General features: G+C 41.6%; 1 protein-coding gene across 16 annotated transcripts in view; it reads left to right on the top strand.

Annotated features, from left to right (window-relative positions):
* LOC114659554 (band 4.1-like protein 1) overlaps window positions 1-20,179 on the top strand; it is a 357,357-nt gene that overhangs the window by 263,013 nt on the left and 74,165 nt on the right. For 10 of the 16 annotated variants that reach the window (XR_007935962.1, XR_007935961.1, XM_051932524.1 and 7 more), the window contains exons 12-16: window positions 2,367-2,527; window positions 8,135-8,170; window positions 13,851-13,886; window positions 15,641-15,823; window positions 17,085-17,171. Coding sequence is in view for 14 of the 16 variants with exons in the window: in XM_051932524.1 (XP_051788484.1) it covers window positions 2,367-2,527; window positions 8,135-8,170; window positions 13,851-13,886; window positions 15,641-15,823; window positions 17,085-17,171 (503 nt within the window). In the remaining 2 variants the exon portion in view is untranslated. The remainder of the gene's footprint in view (window positions 1-2,366; window positions 2,528-8,134; window positions 8,171-13,850; window positions 13,887-15,640; window positions 15,824-17,084; window positions 17,172-20,179) is intronic. The other 6 variants (XM_051932528.1, XM_028812113.2, XM_028812115.2 and 3 more) reach the window with 4 other exon arrangements.

Here is a 20,179-nt window from a genome sequence, read left to right on the forward strand (position 1 = left end):
CTATCTATCTATCTATCCCAAGATTACATCTTGCCTGAAGAAGGGGCCTGAGTTGCCTCGAAAGCTTGCATATTGTAATCTTTCTAGTTAGCCAATAAAAGGTGTCATTTTGCTTGGCTTTTCTCTACATTCATAATGGCTAACACGGTACAACACCCTAGTACTATCTATCCCAAGGTACTTATATTTCCTCTCCCCCTCCACATATTCATCATCAATGAGAACCAGCTGCTTTCCTCATGTGGGACTTGGTACAGCTTTGAACATTGTCTTCAGTGCCTGTTCTCACTCACACCTTCTCCCCCAAAAAAAGAGAAAATAGCAATACCAATAAAGGCTTTGCCATCACCAGGGCTCAGACTGTATGCTGTTTGCTATACACAAGATGAGATGAACTGGTGCTTCTCTGGTTATATATGGCTGATGGTTCCCTGTTTCTTTCTGGTAGCAAGTTTCTCTCCTTGCAGCACCACTGACACAAGAAACCTCCACTGGGGGACGCATACATCTAATGGAGTGTTAAATGCTTGGAGACGATTAACAAGAGGCACCTCATGGTGTGCTCAGGGTTTTCGCTCAGTAGACTTGTGCTTCCAGACGTGATTCTAAAATGAGAATATGCGTCTAGGGACAACCTGTTCAAAAGTGTGTAGTGAACAGTGGCGAAATCCTGGGCTGCGAAGGCTACACACACAGGGCTTCTTCCATAAAACACCCAACCACAATTCCTTCAGTCCATGCACTGAACTAAATTGTAGAGGTTCAGGGAAAGTGCAAAGGAAACTGAATAAAAGACTTGAAGCTGAATAGAAATGAAAAGCTAAAATTACTGTTATCATTTCAGGAGCTTAGTAGCACAACGTAACTGAAGCAAAGTGATTAATTTGTACGTTGTAATGACAGAGTAGACAGACAGACAGACAGACACACAGCTACATGTGTTTGAGACAGATTCTGTCTGCTGCAATATCTTGTAATTTTGACTATTGCATCACTATGTGGCATAACAACAGCAAACAGAGTTTAGATACTATAGATGCACAATGTGTTAAAGCGTTGTGGCTATTTTGTAATGGCATGTAAGCATTTCCAGTTATACAGTAATGTTACAGTTCTTTAGTTATTTGTTTAGAAATGCAGTCAGAAGGTGGATGTTGTGCAGCCTCGTCCATGCTTTTCTGGTGTCGTTAGGCATATTTAGAGTTGGGTGTTTTGAGTCATGAAATCTGCATTTTTTGTAGCTCTTTTAATGGCGGTGTGACGCACCATTTATATCAAATGCACATTTTGCTGTTTTTATTTTCATGAATATAGCTGCCAATTCTTTCAAGCTTAAATCGACTCCTACACTATCATTGTAACACTGAACAACAGAGACCACACAACGACACCTGTAACAACGTATCATTCACGTTCACAACTCGTCCATAATCTGATGTTACAGAAATGTTTTTCGTTTCCAGCAGGGTATGTTTATGTTTAACATGTGCAATGTGCTCCTGCACGTGCAACACACACATTTATAGTTTTTTTAGGAGACTTTCCAACTGTTCATCATAATCAGAGCCTTGCTCTCTGTCGGACCAAGTTAGCAAGAGCACCGCAGTTTTGAGTGCCAGCTTCACGAGACGTTGGATTGGCTTGAAAATGTGACATTCAGTGTGCCGTCTAATTGTGCCAACCCACTTTTAAGCAATACTTGTTCATAGTTGTCCCCAGGCGTATGAAGTATATTATACGTCTGGCTTCAGCGAGACTAGAAGGTTGCCTGTAGGAAATCCAGCATTCTTAAAGGTGGCATGCACACCGCACCACTAATTAATGCCTGTGTGTGATAATAAATGTAAAATATTTGCCCACAATCCTATCACTTACGTGAAGAAGGACTGTAAACTGGTGTTTTATTCGTAAGGTTCTTCCTCCATAGTTCTGAGAAACAGATTGAAGAAAACACACTGAATTGTTTCAACCTTAACACACACACACTTTTTATCTAGATGATTTTCAGAAGAACTGGTAGAATTTTGAGCATCATCCATGCTATCTACATTCACTCACAGCTGTTTCTTCTTCGATTTTTGTTCCTTTCTTCCCTTTTTGTCTTATCTCATCCTGGCCAAGTGTGAACCAAGCCAACGTCTCCCACTATCAGGTTGTAGTATCTCAGTAACCTGTAATTTGTGTGATCAGTTATTGAATGTATAAAATCAGAGTTTTATAAAGAGTCTGGTATGCAGTTCTTTTATATCCCTGATCACTGCCCACCCACCCCAGCAAGTCTGTGTTCTTCTCCACACCTTCTCCACCCTGTCCCTTTCAGTCTTGTGTTGCCCTTGGGTTTTCCTATCACCGTTTCTGACCTGCAGAGTTCTCCCGTCCAGCCTCTGTCCTGGGAGAGAATCACGACGGCATGTCTCAGCGCAGCTCGAGTGAGAGGCAGCGGCGGGGATCTGACGAGGATCAAACTGAAGATCACAACGAGGAGATGAACAGCATTACCACCCCAACAAAAATCAAGGATCTCAAGGTAGAGTATGTTTGGGGAGGAAGGGACTGTATCCTCATTGATTCCTTGATGTTTGGAATGGTCTGTGATATGTGGGATATTTAACGTGTTGCTGAGGTTGGTAAATGAAGCTTCATGGAGGAGGAGGTTGGAGAGCATGCACTGATAGCACCACACCACAAACTACCTGGACTGGGATCCGACTGAAGCAGGTGACACCTCAGCACCATGTTAGAACAGTGTGAGGTTTTTTACGGTTGCGGGAGTGCCAATCCTGCCACCAACCCCCAAGATTTCCCTGTAAATTGGAGGGCCTACTTGCAGGGTTGGATGCAAATTAACGTCATACGCAGGACGGAGCAATTGCAGGCTAAGGGCCTTGCTCAAGGGCCCAGTGGAGTAGAGTCACTTCTGGTGTTTATTGGATATGAACCGGCAACCTTCTGATTGCCAGCGCAGATCCCTAGCCTCAGAGCCACCCAAGCTTCATTCTAGGAAGTTAAATGTAATTTAGCTTTCACTATACACCTGCTTTTAAGCCTCTTACTTTAGCTGTCAAACAGCTATTATAAAACCAAAACATTTAACTGCTTCTCCTGTGGTCCGATGGTTAGTGGTTCTGCTTCATGGGACTGTATTCCTGGTTTGGCCAATGTATGGAGGTTTGCACATTTGCTGGGCACTCTGGTTTGCCTACATTCCTAAAACATGAGTGTTAGGATTATCAGATACAATAAATTGGCTCAGGTACCACTCTGCAACTGCAGAGTCTTTGGTTTCAATCCCAGCACCAGTATGGTTTGCATGTTCTTCATGTGTATGCCTGGGTTTTGCTCCCACCTCTCTTAAGACTTTCATGTTAGGCTGATTGATGATTTGAAAATTGGCCCTGTGTGACTGTGACTGATGGTGTGAGTGGACCAACAGCTTCTCCATGGCGTTTCATGCCTTATGTCCAGAGCAGCTTGGATAGGCTCAGGCCTACTGTGACACGAAATTGGTTTAAGCGGGTCTGATAATGTGATATCATAAACCGGTCCACTGTACTCGTGCATATGAGTGAGTTTTACAGCAGGTTGATATCCCGTCCCAGTGTTGTGCATGTTAGATTCACTGGCGACGTTAAATTGGCCTGGTCGAAGTAACTGTGGGTGTATTTGTGTGTGTGATCTGTCTGGAAATGGCCTTTTGATATGTCTAATGCAAGTGACCCTGTGATAGAATAAAGAAGTTTAGAGACAAACACTTTCCATATTGTGAGCTAGCAGATTTGAAAATCTCTTTTCATTTAATGTTGTCCAATGTCAATTGCTTTTTAAAAATTATGAACCTTGGTGTATTACTTCCTTTCTAGTAGTCTAATTCATTAAGTAAGGCAGCCAAGTGGCATTAAAAGAATACTCCACCCAAAAATGATATTTTTTATATGCTAATGCAGTTTGTACAAGGGATGTCCAAAAAGTTTCTGCACTTTTTTTAACTCTTAATTATTAAGAATTTCAAAAACAAATGACTTCACTTTTCTACATAGTCACCTTCCTTTGCGATGCCATGTTTCCCAGTCACATGACACTCTCAGACACGACCAATTGCTACTCCTCCCACCTTTACCGTTTCCAACGAAAATATAAAAGTGCGGAAACTTTTTGAACGTCCTTCGTTTTAATGGCCACAAATGTTTTCATGCAAAACAGAAATAACAAAGCTTCTGATAGGATAGATATCTACGGTGACCAACAGCAAACAATATCAAAACGTCTATGAAAAAAATCTCACATTGCTTGTGTTGCATAATCCGCATGTCAAGTCATCCAGTCCTTTGCTCACGACATCCTGAAACACGGGGATTTTTACTAATATCGAGAACAAAAACCGAATGCACTTAAACACAACTGAGTATTTGAATTGCACACCCGTCTCCCGTCGTTACGTTTATATTCACCTCCACAGCTGGAGTACCTCACGGATGTTTATCGACAGTTTATGAATCTCCGCAGGGTGAGTTGAGTGACCTTCTGCTTGTTGAAGCATCTTGAATATACACAAGCATGAGGTGTATTCTCTTCCTGATCATGTTTTCGCTTTTAATTAACTTTAATCTTTATTACTCATCTCTCAATTCAATTTACAATCTTGTTATGGTGTGAAGCGAATGTTGGCCAGCGAATAAGCTGCTACTGAGCTGGATTTGTGACCAATTAATGAAGCGGGGAGGTGGGTCTTGGTTGTGTTTTTATGCACATTACATTTTTATTCACTAGAGTGTTTTCTAGAAATTGGTTTATTTAAGCATGTTTTAGTGCATATATGTGTCGGGGACGTTGTGAGCATATAACTTGATGACATGGCATGTGGATTATACAACACGAATTATATGAAATTTTTTCATGAATGTTTTTGATATTGTTTGCTGTTGTCCAGTTTTGGTCACCATAGACTTCTATTCTATCAGGAACTTTGCTATCTCCATTCTGCCAGGAAAACATGAGATTACATGTTTTTCTGTGTTAGGGACTCAGCCACACTAAGGTGACACTTTATTATGTAGAGCATAACAAATCACATACTGCTACAACACTGTCAGGGTAGTTCAATATTCCCCATATTCTTTTACATGCAGGTAGACAGAATACTAGAACAAGATGGAGAGAAAGTTACTACTCATCATGTATTATAATTAACTAGCTGTGTAAGCCTGTCCTGTAAAAAACCCCGGGCTCCTAGAAACCATGGATTCTGGCACTTCAATCAGTCAATCACATCGGTTATGTATTAGCGGCTAAGTGAGGTTCTCTTTTCTCGGAGGTTTTGTTTTGCCGATGTGCTCACCCCCTTTGTCTATCAGCAGCTAAGCAAGTTTCTCTCTCCTCTGAGGTTTCGTTTTGCCGATGTGCTTGCCTCACTTGTGTGTTAGCAGCTAAGCAAGTTTCTCATTTGTCAGCGGTTTCACTTTGGAGACAGAGTCGCTTTCTTTGAGCATCATGCTGTAGCCTCACACTTCTGGGCCAGACAGATAGACACACACCCTTCCACGCATAGATGTTTATATATAAGATATGCCCAAAATATAAGCAGAGTACAAATGTAAGTGTTGGTAAAAAAACAGAGTCTCAAAATCACTCCAAAATGTCCACTAGAGGGGAAAAACCATCATTCCCCGCTAGTAATGAAAGGTCAAACAGCGAACCTTTATAAATTAAACCTTAATTTTCAACAAAAATACTCTTGTGACAAAAAAAAGCTCCAAAGAGTACAAAAGGTAAAAGAAACAAGGCAAACAAATCCCAAGAATGATCAAAAATCCAGAAAATCATTAATCAAAAAGGAGCAATAAGTCACCAGTGAACTCGCCAACGCCAGAGACTGCTGGTTTACCCAGTCTTTATAGGGCTGAGGGTAGACCCTTGGCTGTGTTTTCAGGTGGTGCCACTTCTTGGCAAAGCACACTCAAGACACATAGAACATGCAGAAGATACATTAGAACATTAGAACAATCCGGACAAGAACAGGCCATTCAGCCCTTTACAAATCTCGTCAGTCCTATCTACTTAATTCTTCTAAAAAAACATCAAGTCAAGTTTTGAAAGTTCCTAAAATATTATTGTCTACCACACAACTTATTCTACGTATCTGTGGTTCTAACATTCTAATGTTTGTGCAAAATTTACCCTTTACAATTTTCCAACTGTGTCTCCATGTTCTTGATATTAAATATTAATTCCTTCAATCAGGTCTCCTCTTTATCTCCTTTTGCTTAAACTGTAAAAGCTCAGCTCTTTTAATCTTTCTTCATAATTCATCTCCGGTGGCCCTAGAATCAGCCTAGTTGCTCTTCTCAAGTTCTGTTGTGTCCCTTTTGTAGCCTGGAGTCCAAAACTACATACGCTACTTCAGATGTTGTCTAACACAGACACATAGAAACTAAATGATCAAATATTTAACATAAACAAAAGAATCAAAGACATTAAAAAAGGAATTTGAACTCCATACACAGGGGGATCCCTGGCTGAAACACAGCAATAATACAGTCTGATAATAAGCAGTTCATCTTGTATTAGATATGTCTACTGCCAGGTGGCTCTCTGTCTTAGTATGTTGACTTTGTCTCTGGTCTGGATTAGCCCTTGATGGCCACAACTCAGGATGGAAAATGTCAGAAACAGACAATAAAGTCTATCTGAATAAGGCTGCCAAGAGAGATAGGCCACATGGCTTTACAGGCCTCTTTTATCCAATTCTAATGATCCTTAACACACGTCTTACAGAGAGGGGATGCCAGTGATTCAGCTCAGGCAGACTCAAGCCCCATTTCAGCTCATGATTATGTCCTGGAGGATTAAGGAGTCCCATAAATTCTACCTTCCCCTTCCACCCCAGCCTTTCCTCCTCGGGGTATCGGCTCATAGAATGTAGAATGGCCCTGCATACCTGGTGCACTCTGGTCAACTCTCCCCATCCCCATCACAGAAGGCTGAAAAGCACCTAACAAAAGGTCTTATCTGATCTAGTAGGGTCATAAATGTATCAGAGCAACTGCTAATTATACAAATTTATTTACATTAAAATTAGATATTATTAGACATCCCAACCTTTACATTTATATTGTTAGACATTAAAAAGTGTATTAACTTAATATATATCAAGAGGTGGGGGTATGCACAGAAGAGAAGCAGAATCAGAGCCAGTAGGAGTAAGATGGAGTACATGAGCGTGAATGAGAGGGAAGGTGGTGAAAGGGTGTGAGTGCAAGGAGCAGAGGTGGTGAAGGTAGATGAATTTAAATACTTGGGATCAACGGTCCAAAGGAACGAAGAGTATGGCAGAGAGGTGAAGAACAGAGTACAGGCAGGGTGGACTGGGTGGAGAAGAGTATCAGAAGTGATTTGTGATAGAAGAGAACCTGTAAGAGTGTAAGGGAAGGAATACAAAATGATAATGAGACCCGCTATGTGGTGTGATTTGGAGATGGTGGCACTGACAAAAAGACAGAAGACAAAGCGATTTTCACTCAGAGTAACGAGGGCAGACCAGATTAGGAATGAGTATATTAGAGGGACAACACAGTTTGGTGACCAAGTGTACGAGGCTAGATTGAGATGGTTTGGGCATCCGCAGAGGAGAGATGAGGGGTACATCAAGAAAAGAATGCTGAAGATGGAACCACCAGGCAAGAGGAAGGCCAAAGAGGAGGACATGAAGGTAGTTAGTATGACAGAAAATAATATAAAAGGCAGGGGTAGATGGAGACGGATGATCTGCCGTAGTGACTCCTTAATGGGAGCAGCCAAAAGAAGAAGAAGATATTAACTTATATACTAGATATTATTTTCCATTCCACTTGGCCATCACTACAAACTACATGATATGTAAGTATGTAACATATTAAAAAATGATCATTTTTGGGAGGAGTATTCCTTAAAGCTGAAAACAGTGATGTGACCCAACTTGAGGTCCTATTGCCCATTTTCTCATACCTGTCTTCAAAACAGTTTGAACCACGATATCCCTGAACATGTCTAAGGTATTTGACTCTGCTCTAAAATTTGTAGTCTATGCATCTGGCTTATCTGTTCTGATCTCCTGCACTTTGTGACTAACGTTTCTCTCTTTTTAACTCCTGCTTGCCAGAAGGATGATGACGACTCACCCAGCGAAAGCAAACAGGTGGTAGCTCTCACGCTCTCTGTTGTGTTGGTCTTCTTCCCTTCTATCCTTCCTTCATTTCAATCATTTTTTTTAACTTTATACAGCTGACAAAACATGATCTCGATTTTCAAACCTACTCTCAGAACTGAGGACCCATTAGAACAGTGGCTCTGAAACTCCATCTCTATATATAATCTTCATTTGGATCTTGATCTTTGTTTGTCTGCGAATTCCACACATGCGTAGACCACCTTCCAGTTTAGTACGTTGTTGTTACTCACGGATGTTAACAATGTGTCGGAATAACGAAAGGGGTGGTGGACAGTGTTACGCTGGTTAGCTCCTGAGGCCTGGTTAGAGAATGAGATTGCCGAAGATAAAAGGTACGTGCCTACGTAACATATGAATGAAAGAAAGACAGTGGGTAAAATGAATGACAACGTAACAGCACGTTCCGGAAATTATTATTGTTACGTTGTAGCCCAGCGAGTGCTGCGCGTCTCACAGTTGTACTGTGGCTTGCTCACATGTCAGTGAAGTGATCCCTATTTATGCTTTAAAGAGCCTGGATACCTATGTGTCCCCCTTTTATAACCATAGCTCCGTGTATATTGCCTTATTCTTTGGATTGCCACAAAGCAATCTGCGAGATTGGAGAAAGGCTGAGAAGAGATCGTGAGAGGAAACGACAGCGTCGTGGAAACGAGATGGACTTTGAACGGAGAGAAGCAGAAATGCTCTTCCATCACCACATAATTACTATTCGGACAGTGATTCCTATCGAATCAATGTCCAAGGGTTTTCTTTTGTAATTTTGTTTCCCTTATAAAAAATCATAATGCTGTGCGACGAAGGGCCCAGTTCACGACTGGCAGCCGCGTTTAAACAGGGAGCCCTTCACAGACAACTTTAACATGCGCAACGTAGTTGGGCGCACATGGCTAGTTGAATATAAAAGGCTTAAACACAGATAATATGATTTGCTGCTTTACAAGGCCAATACTTTCTTGAAACCTCTTCATAAGGTGAATTTTTGTAACACAAACGGATAATTTGCATGAATGGGAAAAAACTTTGTGTTCCCTAGTACCAAAAATTGACCCTCAGTTTTTGCAGAAATATCATCAAAATGTATTCAAACGGAACTCAAAACAAGCCCTAATGAGACATTTTCCCTTCAGTAAATACTGTCTGATAAAGCTCTGCTCTATCATTTCAAGTTTGAAATTGGGCCTTGCAAGCTAATTCTTAGTGAGAAGTTAAACAAAATGGCACCTTTTATTGGCTAACTAGAAAGATTACAATATGCAGGTTTTCGAGGCAACTCAGGCCCCAAGGTGTCATTTAACTTCTCACTACATCCATATTGGCTAACATGGTACAACACACTAGTGCGAGCTGATTCTTGATCATTTTGGCCACTTTGTTACTGATGATAAGACACGTGAACAACACGTGTGATGAGTTTACCTCTCCATGGTATGTGAATGCGGCATCAGCTGTGAGAATGACTCCGTGACACCAACATCCAGAAGTGCTACAAACATCCCACCATGCCCCCAACATCATTCTTCATCCCAGTGGAGACAAACAAGTGTTTCTGCTACGAGAGCACATTTGAAAATCGACCCAGACTTGATCTTTGTAACCTCAGTGTTTCTGTTTATTGTGATAAAACGACTGTGATTAGGAGAGTGAGGGATGAGTCTCCTTTGGTAGAATAAGTGCAGTTAGAAATGGGGAAAATATCACACCACTCTGTTGATTCCTTTGTGGAGTAGCTGAAATGGCTTTTGTATGACTTCCACAGCAACCTGTGACACAAAAGTGGGCCGTGACTCAGTGGTTGAGAAGCACTGTTCTAAAGGACTTTCTTCGTATACCCGAATTTTCATAATTTGGTTCATTCTTGTCTGTATATGAAGCCTAATTAATGACAGACATTTCCGTTACCAAAAGACACACTTGTCATCCAAAAAATAGCATTGTTGAGGTGATGACCCTCATAAACCGCTGCTTTTCTTACACACTGCTCTCCCTTGTTAGGAGCTGTTGAATTTTTTTCCCCTTATTTTTCTCAGCCCAAACACCCCTTCTGCATTTTTTGATTAAGTTTTCCACCATCTCACCATACTTAGGTTGTGGTAGATGGTGGGCCGGTAGGATCATATGATTGGAGGGGTGCACTGTAAATGCAGTGAGGGTCACTCACGTTACATCTCTCCCTTCTTCACGCCTGCTAATTTTGATGGCTTGCTCATTGTCATAGTTTGTGGCCCACTGAGAACTGTCCCAAGAGTTATGATGGAAAGGGATTCTCTCTCATTAGGTTTCACCAAGGGAATCGCATATAAAATGGGAGTCAGAACCGCTGCCCCAGAGCTTTTTGTTAACCTCATTAGTGTTACATTTTTTCTTGAAAAATCATATAAAGAGCGTAGCATTTTTTGGCTTGAAAAATTTCATATTTATTAAATCTGATCTTTCTACTATAAAACGTGCAAAACACTAAAAGTGCAAAGTGTAGAAAGTATAATAATGATACAAAATGAATAATAATAATAAAAATAATGCTAATACCGTATATACTGTCAAAATGTGTCATTTGTGTGGTATATCTTGAAGCACAGTGAAATACACAATCCAACGTCCCACTCAGGACAATAGTAGCGTGATTTCTTGTCGATTTTCTTTCCGGACATACTAGCTTTTGAGCAGCGCACTGCACATGTGCGATTGACATGAGAGTCATTATTGGATTCATCAGAATCACTTTCGATTTCACTGTCTGTTTCAATTTCACGTGACTTAAGGCAGATAAACTTTATCTTCACTGATCGTATCACTGTCAAGAGCGTGCAACACCTGGGCTGCTGAAAAATGTTTCTTACAAGACACCATTATGAGGCTAGGAGAAGACATGTCTGCACCGTTACCTGTGTAACACTCTGGCCTGTCACTTGTGCAAGACGTGCCTGTATTGTTTCCTGAGCAACACTCAGTACTAATGCTGTTGGCACTTTTACAGCTCGAGTAATCCTCGGGTCTAACGTCTACACGAGTTGTGTTTAGACAGTTGCCCGAGTGACACTCAGGACTAACAGTTCTAGCAGTGTTTTCGCAGCCCATGTGACGCTCGGGTTTAATGCTAAGGAGGCTAAAGACACACTGAAGTGGCTGAGAAATGTTGTGAGCACTGAAATGACAGGACATGATAAACGAAAACCAAGATGTGCTCTGAGACAGGCAAGAGTCGAAACTATGACATCAAACGAGAAGACGGGAACCAGGAGCCATGGGGCAAGATGTTAGTTGAGAGTCAAAATCAAAATAACAAACTCCTTCAGAGAAAATCTAACTACTGCAGGAGAAATTACAAAGTTGTTTAATCCATTGAGACATGAAGGAAAATGAGTATGCTGTCCTATTTATACGTCACGCCTGGCAACATAATGACTCTGACCATCATGGCCATGTTAACTAAAAAAACCTTTGTCAATGCATAATAATCTAACTAACTACTACTTGTTTTTCTCGTCATACACATTTCATTGTATGTTGACCCTGTGTTAACCTATATATGACAAATAAACCTAAACCTAAACCTAACCTACTTAATAATAAATAATGGGACCAGATCTCTGGTGATTCAAATCCTAAAATAAATCCAGAACACACATATGGCATACAGGACACTCTTCTTTTACAGGCCGTTAATATGGCAATATCAGGATGCATTCGAAACACTAATTCAGTGTTGGCGGTGACAGCTGTGGTCACCAACATCCAACTCCCGCTCTCCCTGCCCTCTTCAGCATCAGCCAAGACAACCCTATCCTACCCATCGTTTTCTCATACTCTCTGGCACTGAGCCCCACCCCTGGATACAACTGACACACAGACTGTCATTATTATTATAAAATAAATCACAAAAGGTTTCTCCCAGGTCACACAAGCACAAGTAGAACCAATATTCTTCTTTCTTTCTTCCTTCCATCTCTTCTCTCCCCGTCCACCTCCCTCCAGTGAGTGTTGCCTTCCTTCTTCCCGACTCTGAGTCACTGAAGAAGGCTGGACAGCTTCCTTTTATGTCGTACCTGGGAATACTTCTGGTGTCAGGGCATAGCCCAAAGAAAGCACTTCCTGGTCAATCCTGAAAAAGCAAGGATTGTGAATGCCTGCAGCACCCCCTGGTGGCTCCCATGGGACCCAGCAGAACTGACTCTCAGCATTACAATTCCCATACTGCCCCACAGGGTTCCACATGGTTACCATGGTCCTGGGATGCTACCAGCTAGCAGATGGGGGATATAAATGTACAAAACTAGCCGTCTCCCGCGGCTCCACCTGTGTAGTAGTGAAAGAGGACAGTGAGGAGGGCTCTGCCCTGCTCCCTACTCCTGACATTACGCTTCCCCCTCCCCTCGGCCCGCAGCCTCTGTCTCGGATTAGCATGAACATATCGCTCCTGCAAGCAAACTATGATTCTTAGCACAATGAGAGAAGTCGCAAAATCAACTGGAACGTTCAAGCAAATTATAGAAAAAACACCAGATCTAAATCCGTTAAGTAGTTCTGTCATTCGCTAGCTAAGCGGAGGTAAGGTATACCCCGAGGCTGGCACGTGAGTGAGGAGGGCCCCACCCGGCTCCCTACTCCTGATGTCACACTTCCCCCTCCCCTCGGCACACAGCCTCTCTCTCGGATTCACGTGGATGTATTGCTCCTGCAAGCAAACTATGATTCTTAACACAATGAGAGAAGTCGCAAAATCAACCAGAATGTTCAAGAAAATTATGGAAAAAACCTGATCTAAATCCGTTAAGTAGTTCTCTAGTGAAAAGCGGACGGACAAACAGACAGATAGACAGACGTTGGACTTTCTATATAGAGAGATAAGGAGCTGTCCCTCACTGCTTCCTTATCTTATCCTCCCATCTTGGTAAGGGTCTCATTCTCATCCTGACCATGCAGCCAATTAATCCGGCTTGGCACTTACAGCTCCAAAACTCTACCTTGGATCCCTGAGAGGTTCAATCCAAGTCCTCGCTTAATCCAAGTCACTCATTCTCAGAGTGCCATAAACTGTGCTTCCTCTTCTGTGTTTACTTGCAGTCCATCCGTTCTGTTTTCCCTTGTACCACTCAGCCTCTCCTTTTTAAACTGTCACAATTACACCCCCCGAGGCGATCATCCCAACCTGTGCACATCTGTGTGTGAAATGATGAACTCCCGATTACCTCATCAACACCCCAGAGACACTGCGCTACACAACCTCAAACCTGCATGCTGCCCCTCGAGCTTGAAATTTTTTCAAAGGACATCGCCTTGGGATAGAGTACATCGTGTCTCATTAGATCAGTGCATTTTAAAATATCAGCCCCTAGTGTTTTTAAATGTTCTGTGTGTGGGTGAAGCACTGCATGTAATGATCTACCGCATAGATGAATCAACATAGAAGAACCATCTCAGGATAACTGACAGACTAACTGCAAATGGGCCTCTTTTTGGTATCCTTCATACTTTCCTTCATACTTTCCTAACCAAGGAGCTCCTGGGCTGTCTTCATTCACCCCTCTCCTTTGAAGTTCTTTAAGAATTGTGTGTATTTGTGATACCCCTTTCAATGTCGTAGTGCATGCGTGTTTGACACCTCGTATTGACCCTGCGTCTCTTTTTCCCTCCCTTGTGCTGTCAGTCGGATCAAGAGTCCACCCCTCGACATAAACAGGAGGTACCCCCTCTCTCCTTTATACCCTATGAGTTGTGTTAATGTTTGATGTTCAGTTCCGTTGTTCATGAAATGTGCGTTATGCCTGTTTACGGCACAAATGTAACCGAGGACCAAGGAAAATTGTCAGTAGCCCTCTGGATGCAAGAATGTCTTTTATGTTTATTGGGAATATTTTATTGGAAAATTTAAAATGAAGCAAAGGTGGTGACTTGTCCTGTGGTGGGTTGGCACCCTGCCCAGGATTGGTTCCTGCCTTGTGCCCTGTGTTGGCTGGGATTGGCTCCAGCGGACCCCCGTGACCCTGTATTCGGATTCAGCGGGTTGGAAAATTGATGGATGGATGGTGGTGACTCCCATCATGAAAGTACCTTCTGGCCAGAATGCCAATGAACTTTGAATTGGGTGGTGGCAGCTGACAAGGTCTTAACTGGCAGAAGAAAGGAAGAGGAGAGGGGTTGGTGTTAAAAGGTGGGCAAAGGATTGTGGTGTATGGTGGGTAAGTGGACGAGCCACCTCTATGGGGCCATTGGGACCTTATAATATGGGAAAGCCCCAACACTTAGGCTTTGTTGTTTAATCCTGATGGGTAACATCCCCCTTTCTCTGGCAGTTATGATGCCACCTTCTGTTAATAAATCACTTTTTGTTTGATACTTCGGTGTCATTGGTCTTGATTAGGTGTGTCACAGCATACGTGTACACATCACCTCAACGTGAAGGCTTTACTGCTCCAGTTGATAAGCATTTGATATGCAAAGATGTGGTAGAAATAATTAAGTTACATTAATAAGTCATTTCAACTAACTACCATTGCTGCCAGTTGACAGAATAATTTACACAAGAGTGTTTTGTGCAGAAATAATAGGCTATTATTATAATTATTGAATTCTTATTATTATCATTATTATTTCTTTTTTATTATCATTATTATTTATTTTAACTGTATCACCCCTGCTACTTATCTTCATGGAGGAGCTACTATTTGGATCTCTTCAATTTCATCGTCAGCTATCCAGAATGACATTTGATTAAACAGCAGTGCAAAAGTAACCCAGATTATGAGTTTATGGGCACGAAGGATGGCTTTTGGTCAAAAGTGTTTTAAAAAAATATTTGTGAAGTTCAGTGTGCTGATCATTTAGGTTGTAGTGTTACTTAAAGTTAGAAATGGAGAGGCGATGCCAGATGGGTTCTAACTATCAGCTTTACTTTTGGTTGTCAAAATGAGGATCTCAGCAGGTTTATTTGTGGAAGGAGGCGCTTTGAGAAAAGTTTCTGTCAGCCGCTCGATTCCATTGTTACCATGGAGATAGATAGATAGATAGATAGATAGATAGATAGATAGATAGATAGATAGATAGATAGATAGATAGATAGATAGATAGATAGATAGATAGATAGATAGATAGATAGATAGATATGGCACTATATGACAGACAGACAGACAGACAGACAGACAGACAGACAGACAGACAGACAGACAGACAGACAGACAGACAGACAGACAGACAGACAGATAGATAGATAGATAGATAGATAGATAGATAGATAGATAGATAGATAGATAGATAGATAGATAGATAGATAGATTTGCTGCAGGTTTTGGTCCAAGATGGCAGTCAGTGAAACTGTCAGAACAGTGTGGCGTGAACTTCTGATTTGTGTGATGAACACACTGCAGACATGTGCATATCTCTGTATTCATGTGCATGTGTATATTTGAATATGTGATTCCACTTGCTGTTTTTTGGCAGTTCCTGGACAAGTCTGAAGATGTCCTTCTGAAGCACCAGGCCAGCATCAATGAACTGAAGCGTACCTTGAAACAGCCCAACAGCAAACTGGTGCATCGGGAGAAGCGACTATCCAGCACGTCACCAGCATCCTCTTCACCTAAACACGATGGTTCTGTAGGAGGCACGCCGGAGAAGAAACCTGTGAGTCACATTGCACCGTGCAAACCGATTTTCACTAAGACAAGTAGTAGATGGCACTGTGTTTGCTTTGGCTCTCCTCACGTCAGGTAGAGCAGATGGAGGAAGGTGCCATATGGGTGAGTGGTATGGGCTGCACTTGAGAATTATATTGGTGTTTTGTACCAATACTGTTTTTGCATTGATGACTGTCAGGCAGCAGTAGACATGACAGAACACTCAAGTTGCTCCTTTGGAGCTGCATTCTTAATGTGTGGATCCACATTCTGTGTTACTTCCCGCTGCAGTGTCTTTTTGACAAAGTGAATCAATCACTGGCTCTTATAACATCTGCATAAGAGGAGCTGATGTATATCTGGGAGTATTGTGTTATTTTCTCTTGGCTCACAACTTGAAATCAGGGCACTGTCCCCAGTCCATTTGTGGTCTTGAACACAGTGGTATGGACATCATGAGCTGAGTGCTGCTCACATTTAATTGAAATTGTTTGGAGTCCTTGGTGTTGTTCATAATGAATTCAGGTTTGGGAGGTGCCTAAAGCTCTAAGACACTAACTAATGGTGTAGTCCTTGGTATGATGGAAACTGAAACCTATACTGGGAGTTATTAAAACTGCACTAAAGCCCTGATTGTGACTAGATAGATAGATAGATAGATAGATAGATAGATACTACAAATGCATCCAAGTACTGAGTGTCATAGGATGTCCCTTGGCCTGTGAATAAAACACCCTCGGGTATCTCTGAAAATCGCACCTAGACATGAGTGTGATGGAAATTGAATCCAGTCTTGGATATGTCTGAATAATGGGACAGATTAGATGTGGTGTTAATGTTTAATCAAACCAAGAAACAAGAACACTTCATGTTTGAGTCTTGGAATAACGCCACACCTGAGGGTATCTCAATGTCCATTAAGCCTGAATTCTTTTTTACATTATGACAGGGCACAGATGTTTCCGCCAGGTCCTCTTTGCCCCAGGCTATTCGTTCAGGTGCCCGTCCACAAGGTGCAGTGAGCTCCCCTGATGTAGACTTTCTACTAGATTTGGCTCCACAAGTACCTTGGTAATGGTGAGCTAATCTATGAGAACAGAGATGAGACCACAGAGTCGGGTTGAAATCTGTAGGATGTGCGGGCAGAAAGTCTGAGGTATAACGCTTGACTGTGTGGAAAGAGATCCTTCTCCATCTGGAACTTTCTCAATCTTCCTTGTCTCTCTTCTTTATTTGTCCCTCCCATTCTTTACTTTATATCCAATAAGGTGTCAGACTCAGAAGGGAAAGAGGGATCTGTTGCTGCTGCTGCTCTGGAAGGATTCACCCAGAAGACTGTGGTATCTTCTCCTGAGGTTACCCTTCAATTCATTCCTATACTAACACAATCATCTGCGAGGTGACCTGCTATCAGGATGACTGTTTAGAATGAAATTCCAGGCAGATGCATGGTTATGCGGTGTTATGAATCCTGGGTGGCAGGTGAGATTAGTTTTCTAAGTGCACAGTAAGGAGTTTAATGTCATGAAAGCAGTGGGAGAGAGCACACGGTGAAAGATCAGAAGCCTCGTTGCTAATTGAGAGTCTGTCTCCAAGGCTGGTGGGCATCTTGACAATCTCTGTATGTATAGACCTTTAAGGCTGGTAGAGCAATCGTGTCAGAACGTATAGGAGAAACAGCCCTGCTTGCTCCTATAATCAAATTGATGGGCATGTAGTGCTAATGATAAGAAGAAGAAAATTGAGTTACATCAACATTTCTGTAGCCACATCAAAAGCATGGACTCAGCAACAGCAGTTCATCTTGAGATATTGTTGCTATTTAATCTTTAAAAGAATGAAACACTTGTACCTTCTAGCTGTAGACACAGTTGTTGCTCAGCCACCTAGAACACACACTCACTAAATAGATTTTCCAAATTGTATTGGAAAGATCAACAGCTCCAACGATTAATTCCACCAGTCTTTGCTCTGCGGTCGTTATCAATTCAATCACTTTTGTAAAGGATTTAAATGAAGCGTCGGTTTGTGTTATGGTTCACTCTTATTTTCTCTTGAGTGCTCTGTAAAAAAAGTCCACATTTTTATTGGATGTATAGTGGTCTTCCCCAGTTCCAGGAATCCTTGAAGCTTCTGGTGATGGGTGATTTGCAACTGGTTTGTTCTTTCCGAATGACTCTGTTTAATGAATCATGGGAATCAATTTATGTGAAGCCATCAGCTTATTTTGTTTAGGTCAGGGGTGTCAAACTCCGGTCCCGGAGGGCTGCAATGGCTACAGGTTTTCATTCTAACCATCTCCTTAACTAGTTTTTTGCTGTTAATTAATTTCTTTTGCTTTAGTTTTAATTAACTTGACTCAGACTCATTAGTTGTTTCTTTTTCTTTAATTTGCAGTCAAACATTAATGAGACACAAAATGAGCCGTCCGCATGACCAGCTAATCATAATATCTGAAAATAAAGAAAGGTGAAGGTCTCAGTAAGGTTGATCTGCCCAGGTCTCCAAAATATTTTGACGGTGTTTTTAAAAAAAAAAAAAGAAAATCAACAGTTTTGGAAATGACTGCTGTGGCAGAATGAGTGCAGCAACAGGCCATGGAATTAAATAACGAGTTTAATTAAGAGCAGGAATCGGCTCCTTATTAAGAAACTGGTTGGAGTGAAATTGGCCTTGATTTAGCTGGTCATCTGTTGAATCGTTTCACGTCTTATTTCTGTTTGGCTCTCATTTAGTGAAGAAAAGAAACAATTCAGAGGACTGAATCCTTAAAAAACAGAGCTATGAAAATGAAAGGTAAAGGAGTTAATTGGCAGTGAAAACTGATTTCTGATTAGGAATGGGTTAGAATGAAAACTTGCAGCCACTGCGGCCCTCCAGGACCGGCGTCGGACACCCCCAGTTTAGGTGTTTAAAACGCATGTGAAAGTACCCCCTGTTGGTTTTATGATTCTTGTTCACTCCACTTGTGATTCTTTCTATTTAGAACATTATAAGTGAACTCTGTCATTGATCATTCTGTCATTCATCATACAAGCAACAACATGTTTATATTAGAACTAGCTATGTTACCTGTCGAAGATAAGTAATAGAAGACATTTTAAAATATTTGATATTTGATATTTCTTGTCTTATGTGTCTTAATCACTCTTGCCTGGCACTTCCTCTCTTAATCTCATTCCTATAAAGCTCGCTTCTTAGACTCTGACTTTTTGAGAGTCGTTGCTCTTCTCCTGTCCGCATTTTGTCTATTACCAGTGGTAGGCAGGTCCGCATTACCCACCATGAAAACATCATTCATATTCTTGCGAATGCTTCCCGTCATTGAAAGTGACTCTCAGAATTCCTCCGAAGTCTTTCCTTCGTATCCTTGTGTGTGTTAACTTTTCTTAGCATTTCCTGTCTTGATCATGTTTAACTAAGCAACTATAGCAAAACTGACCAATCAGATTGCTTGGAGGGACCGGACTCATACAGTATATAGATAGTTGTGTTTAATTATATAGTAGACTAGCCATGTGCGCCCAACTACGTTGCGCGTGTTAAAGTTGTCTGTGAAGGGCTCCCTGTTTAAACGCGGCTGCCAGTCGTGAACTGGGCCCTTCATCGCACAGCATTATGATTTTTTATAAGGGAAACAAAATTACAAAAGAAAACCCTTGGACATTGATTCGATAGGAACGGCCTACTCTGAATCACTGTCCGAATAGTAATTATGTGGTGGTGGAGGAACATTTCTGCTTCTCTCCGTTCACAGTCCGTCTCGTTTTCACGACGCTGTCGTTTCCTCTCACAATCTCTTCTCAACCTTTCTCCAATCTCGCAGATTGCTTTGTGGCAATCCAAAGAGTAAGGCAATATACACGGAGCAATGGTTATAAAAGGGGGACACATAGGTATCCAGGCTCTTTAAAGCATAAATAGGGATCACTTCACTGACATGTGAGCAAGCCACAGTACAACTGTGAGACGCGCAGCACTCGCTGGCTACAACGTAACAATAATCATTTCCGGAACATGCTGTTACGTTGTCATTCATTTTACCCACTGTCTTTCTTTCATTCATATGTTACATAGGCACGTACCTTTTATCTTCGGCAATCTCATTCTCTAACCAGGCCTCAGGAGCTAACCAGCGTAACACTGTCCACCACCCTTTTTGTTATTCCGGCACATTGTTGACATCCGTGAGTAACAACAACGTACTAAACTGGAAGGTGGTCTAATTCGTGGACAAACAAAGATCAAGATCCAAATGAAGATTACATATAAAGATTAGTTAATTTAAAGCACAACAATTTGTTTAGTTTGAATGTCTGTGTTTTGAGGTGTGACTGGAGTACTACAGTCTTCAGTAGTATAA

The sequence above is a fragment of the Erpetoichthys calabaricus genome, chromosome 10 (assembly GCF_900747795.2).
Source record: "Erpetoichthys calabaricus chromosome 10, fErpCal1.3, whole genome shotgun sequence".
Classification (NCBI taxonomy): Eukaryota; Metazoa; Chordata; class Cladistia; order Polypteriformes; family Polypteridae; genus Erpetoichthys; species Erpetoichthys calabaricus.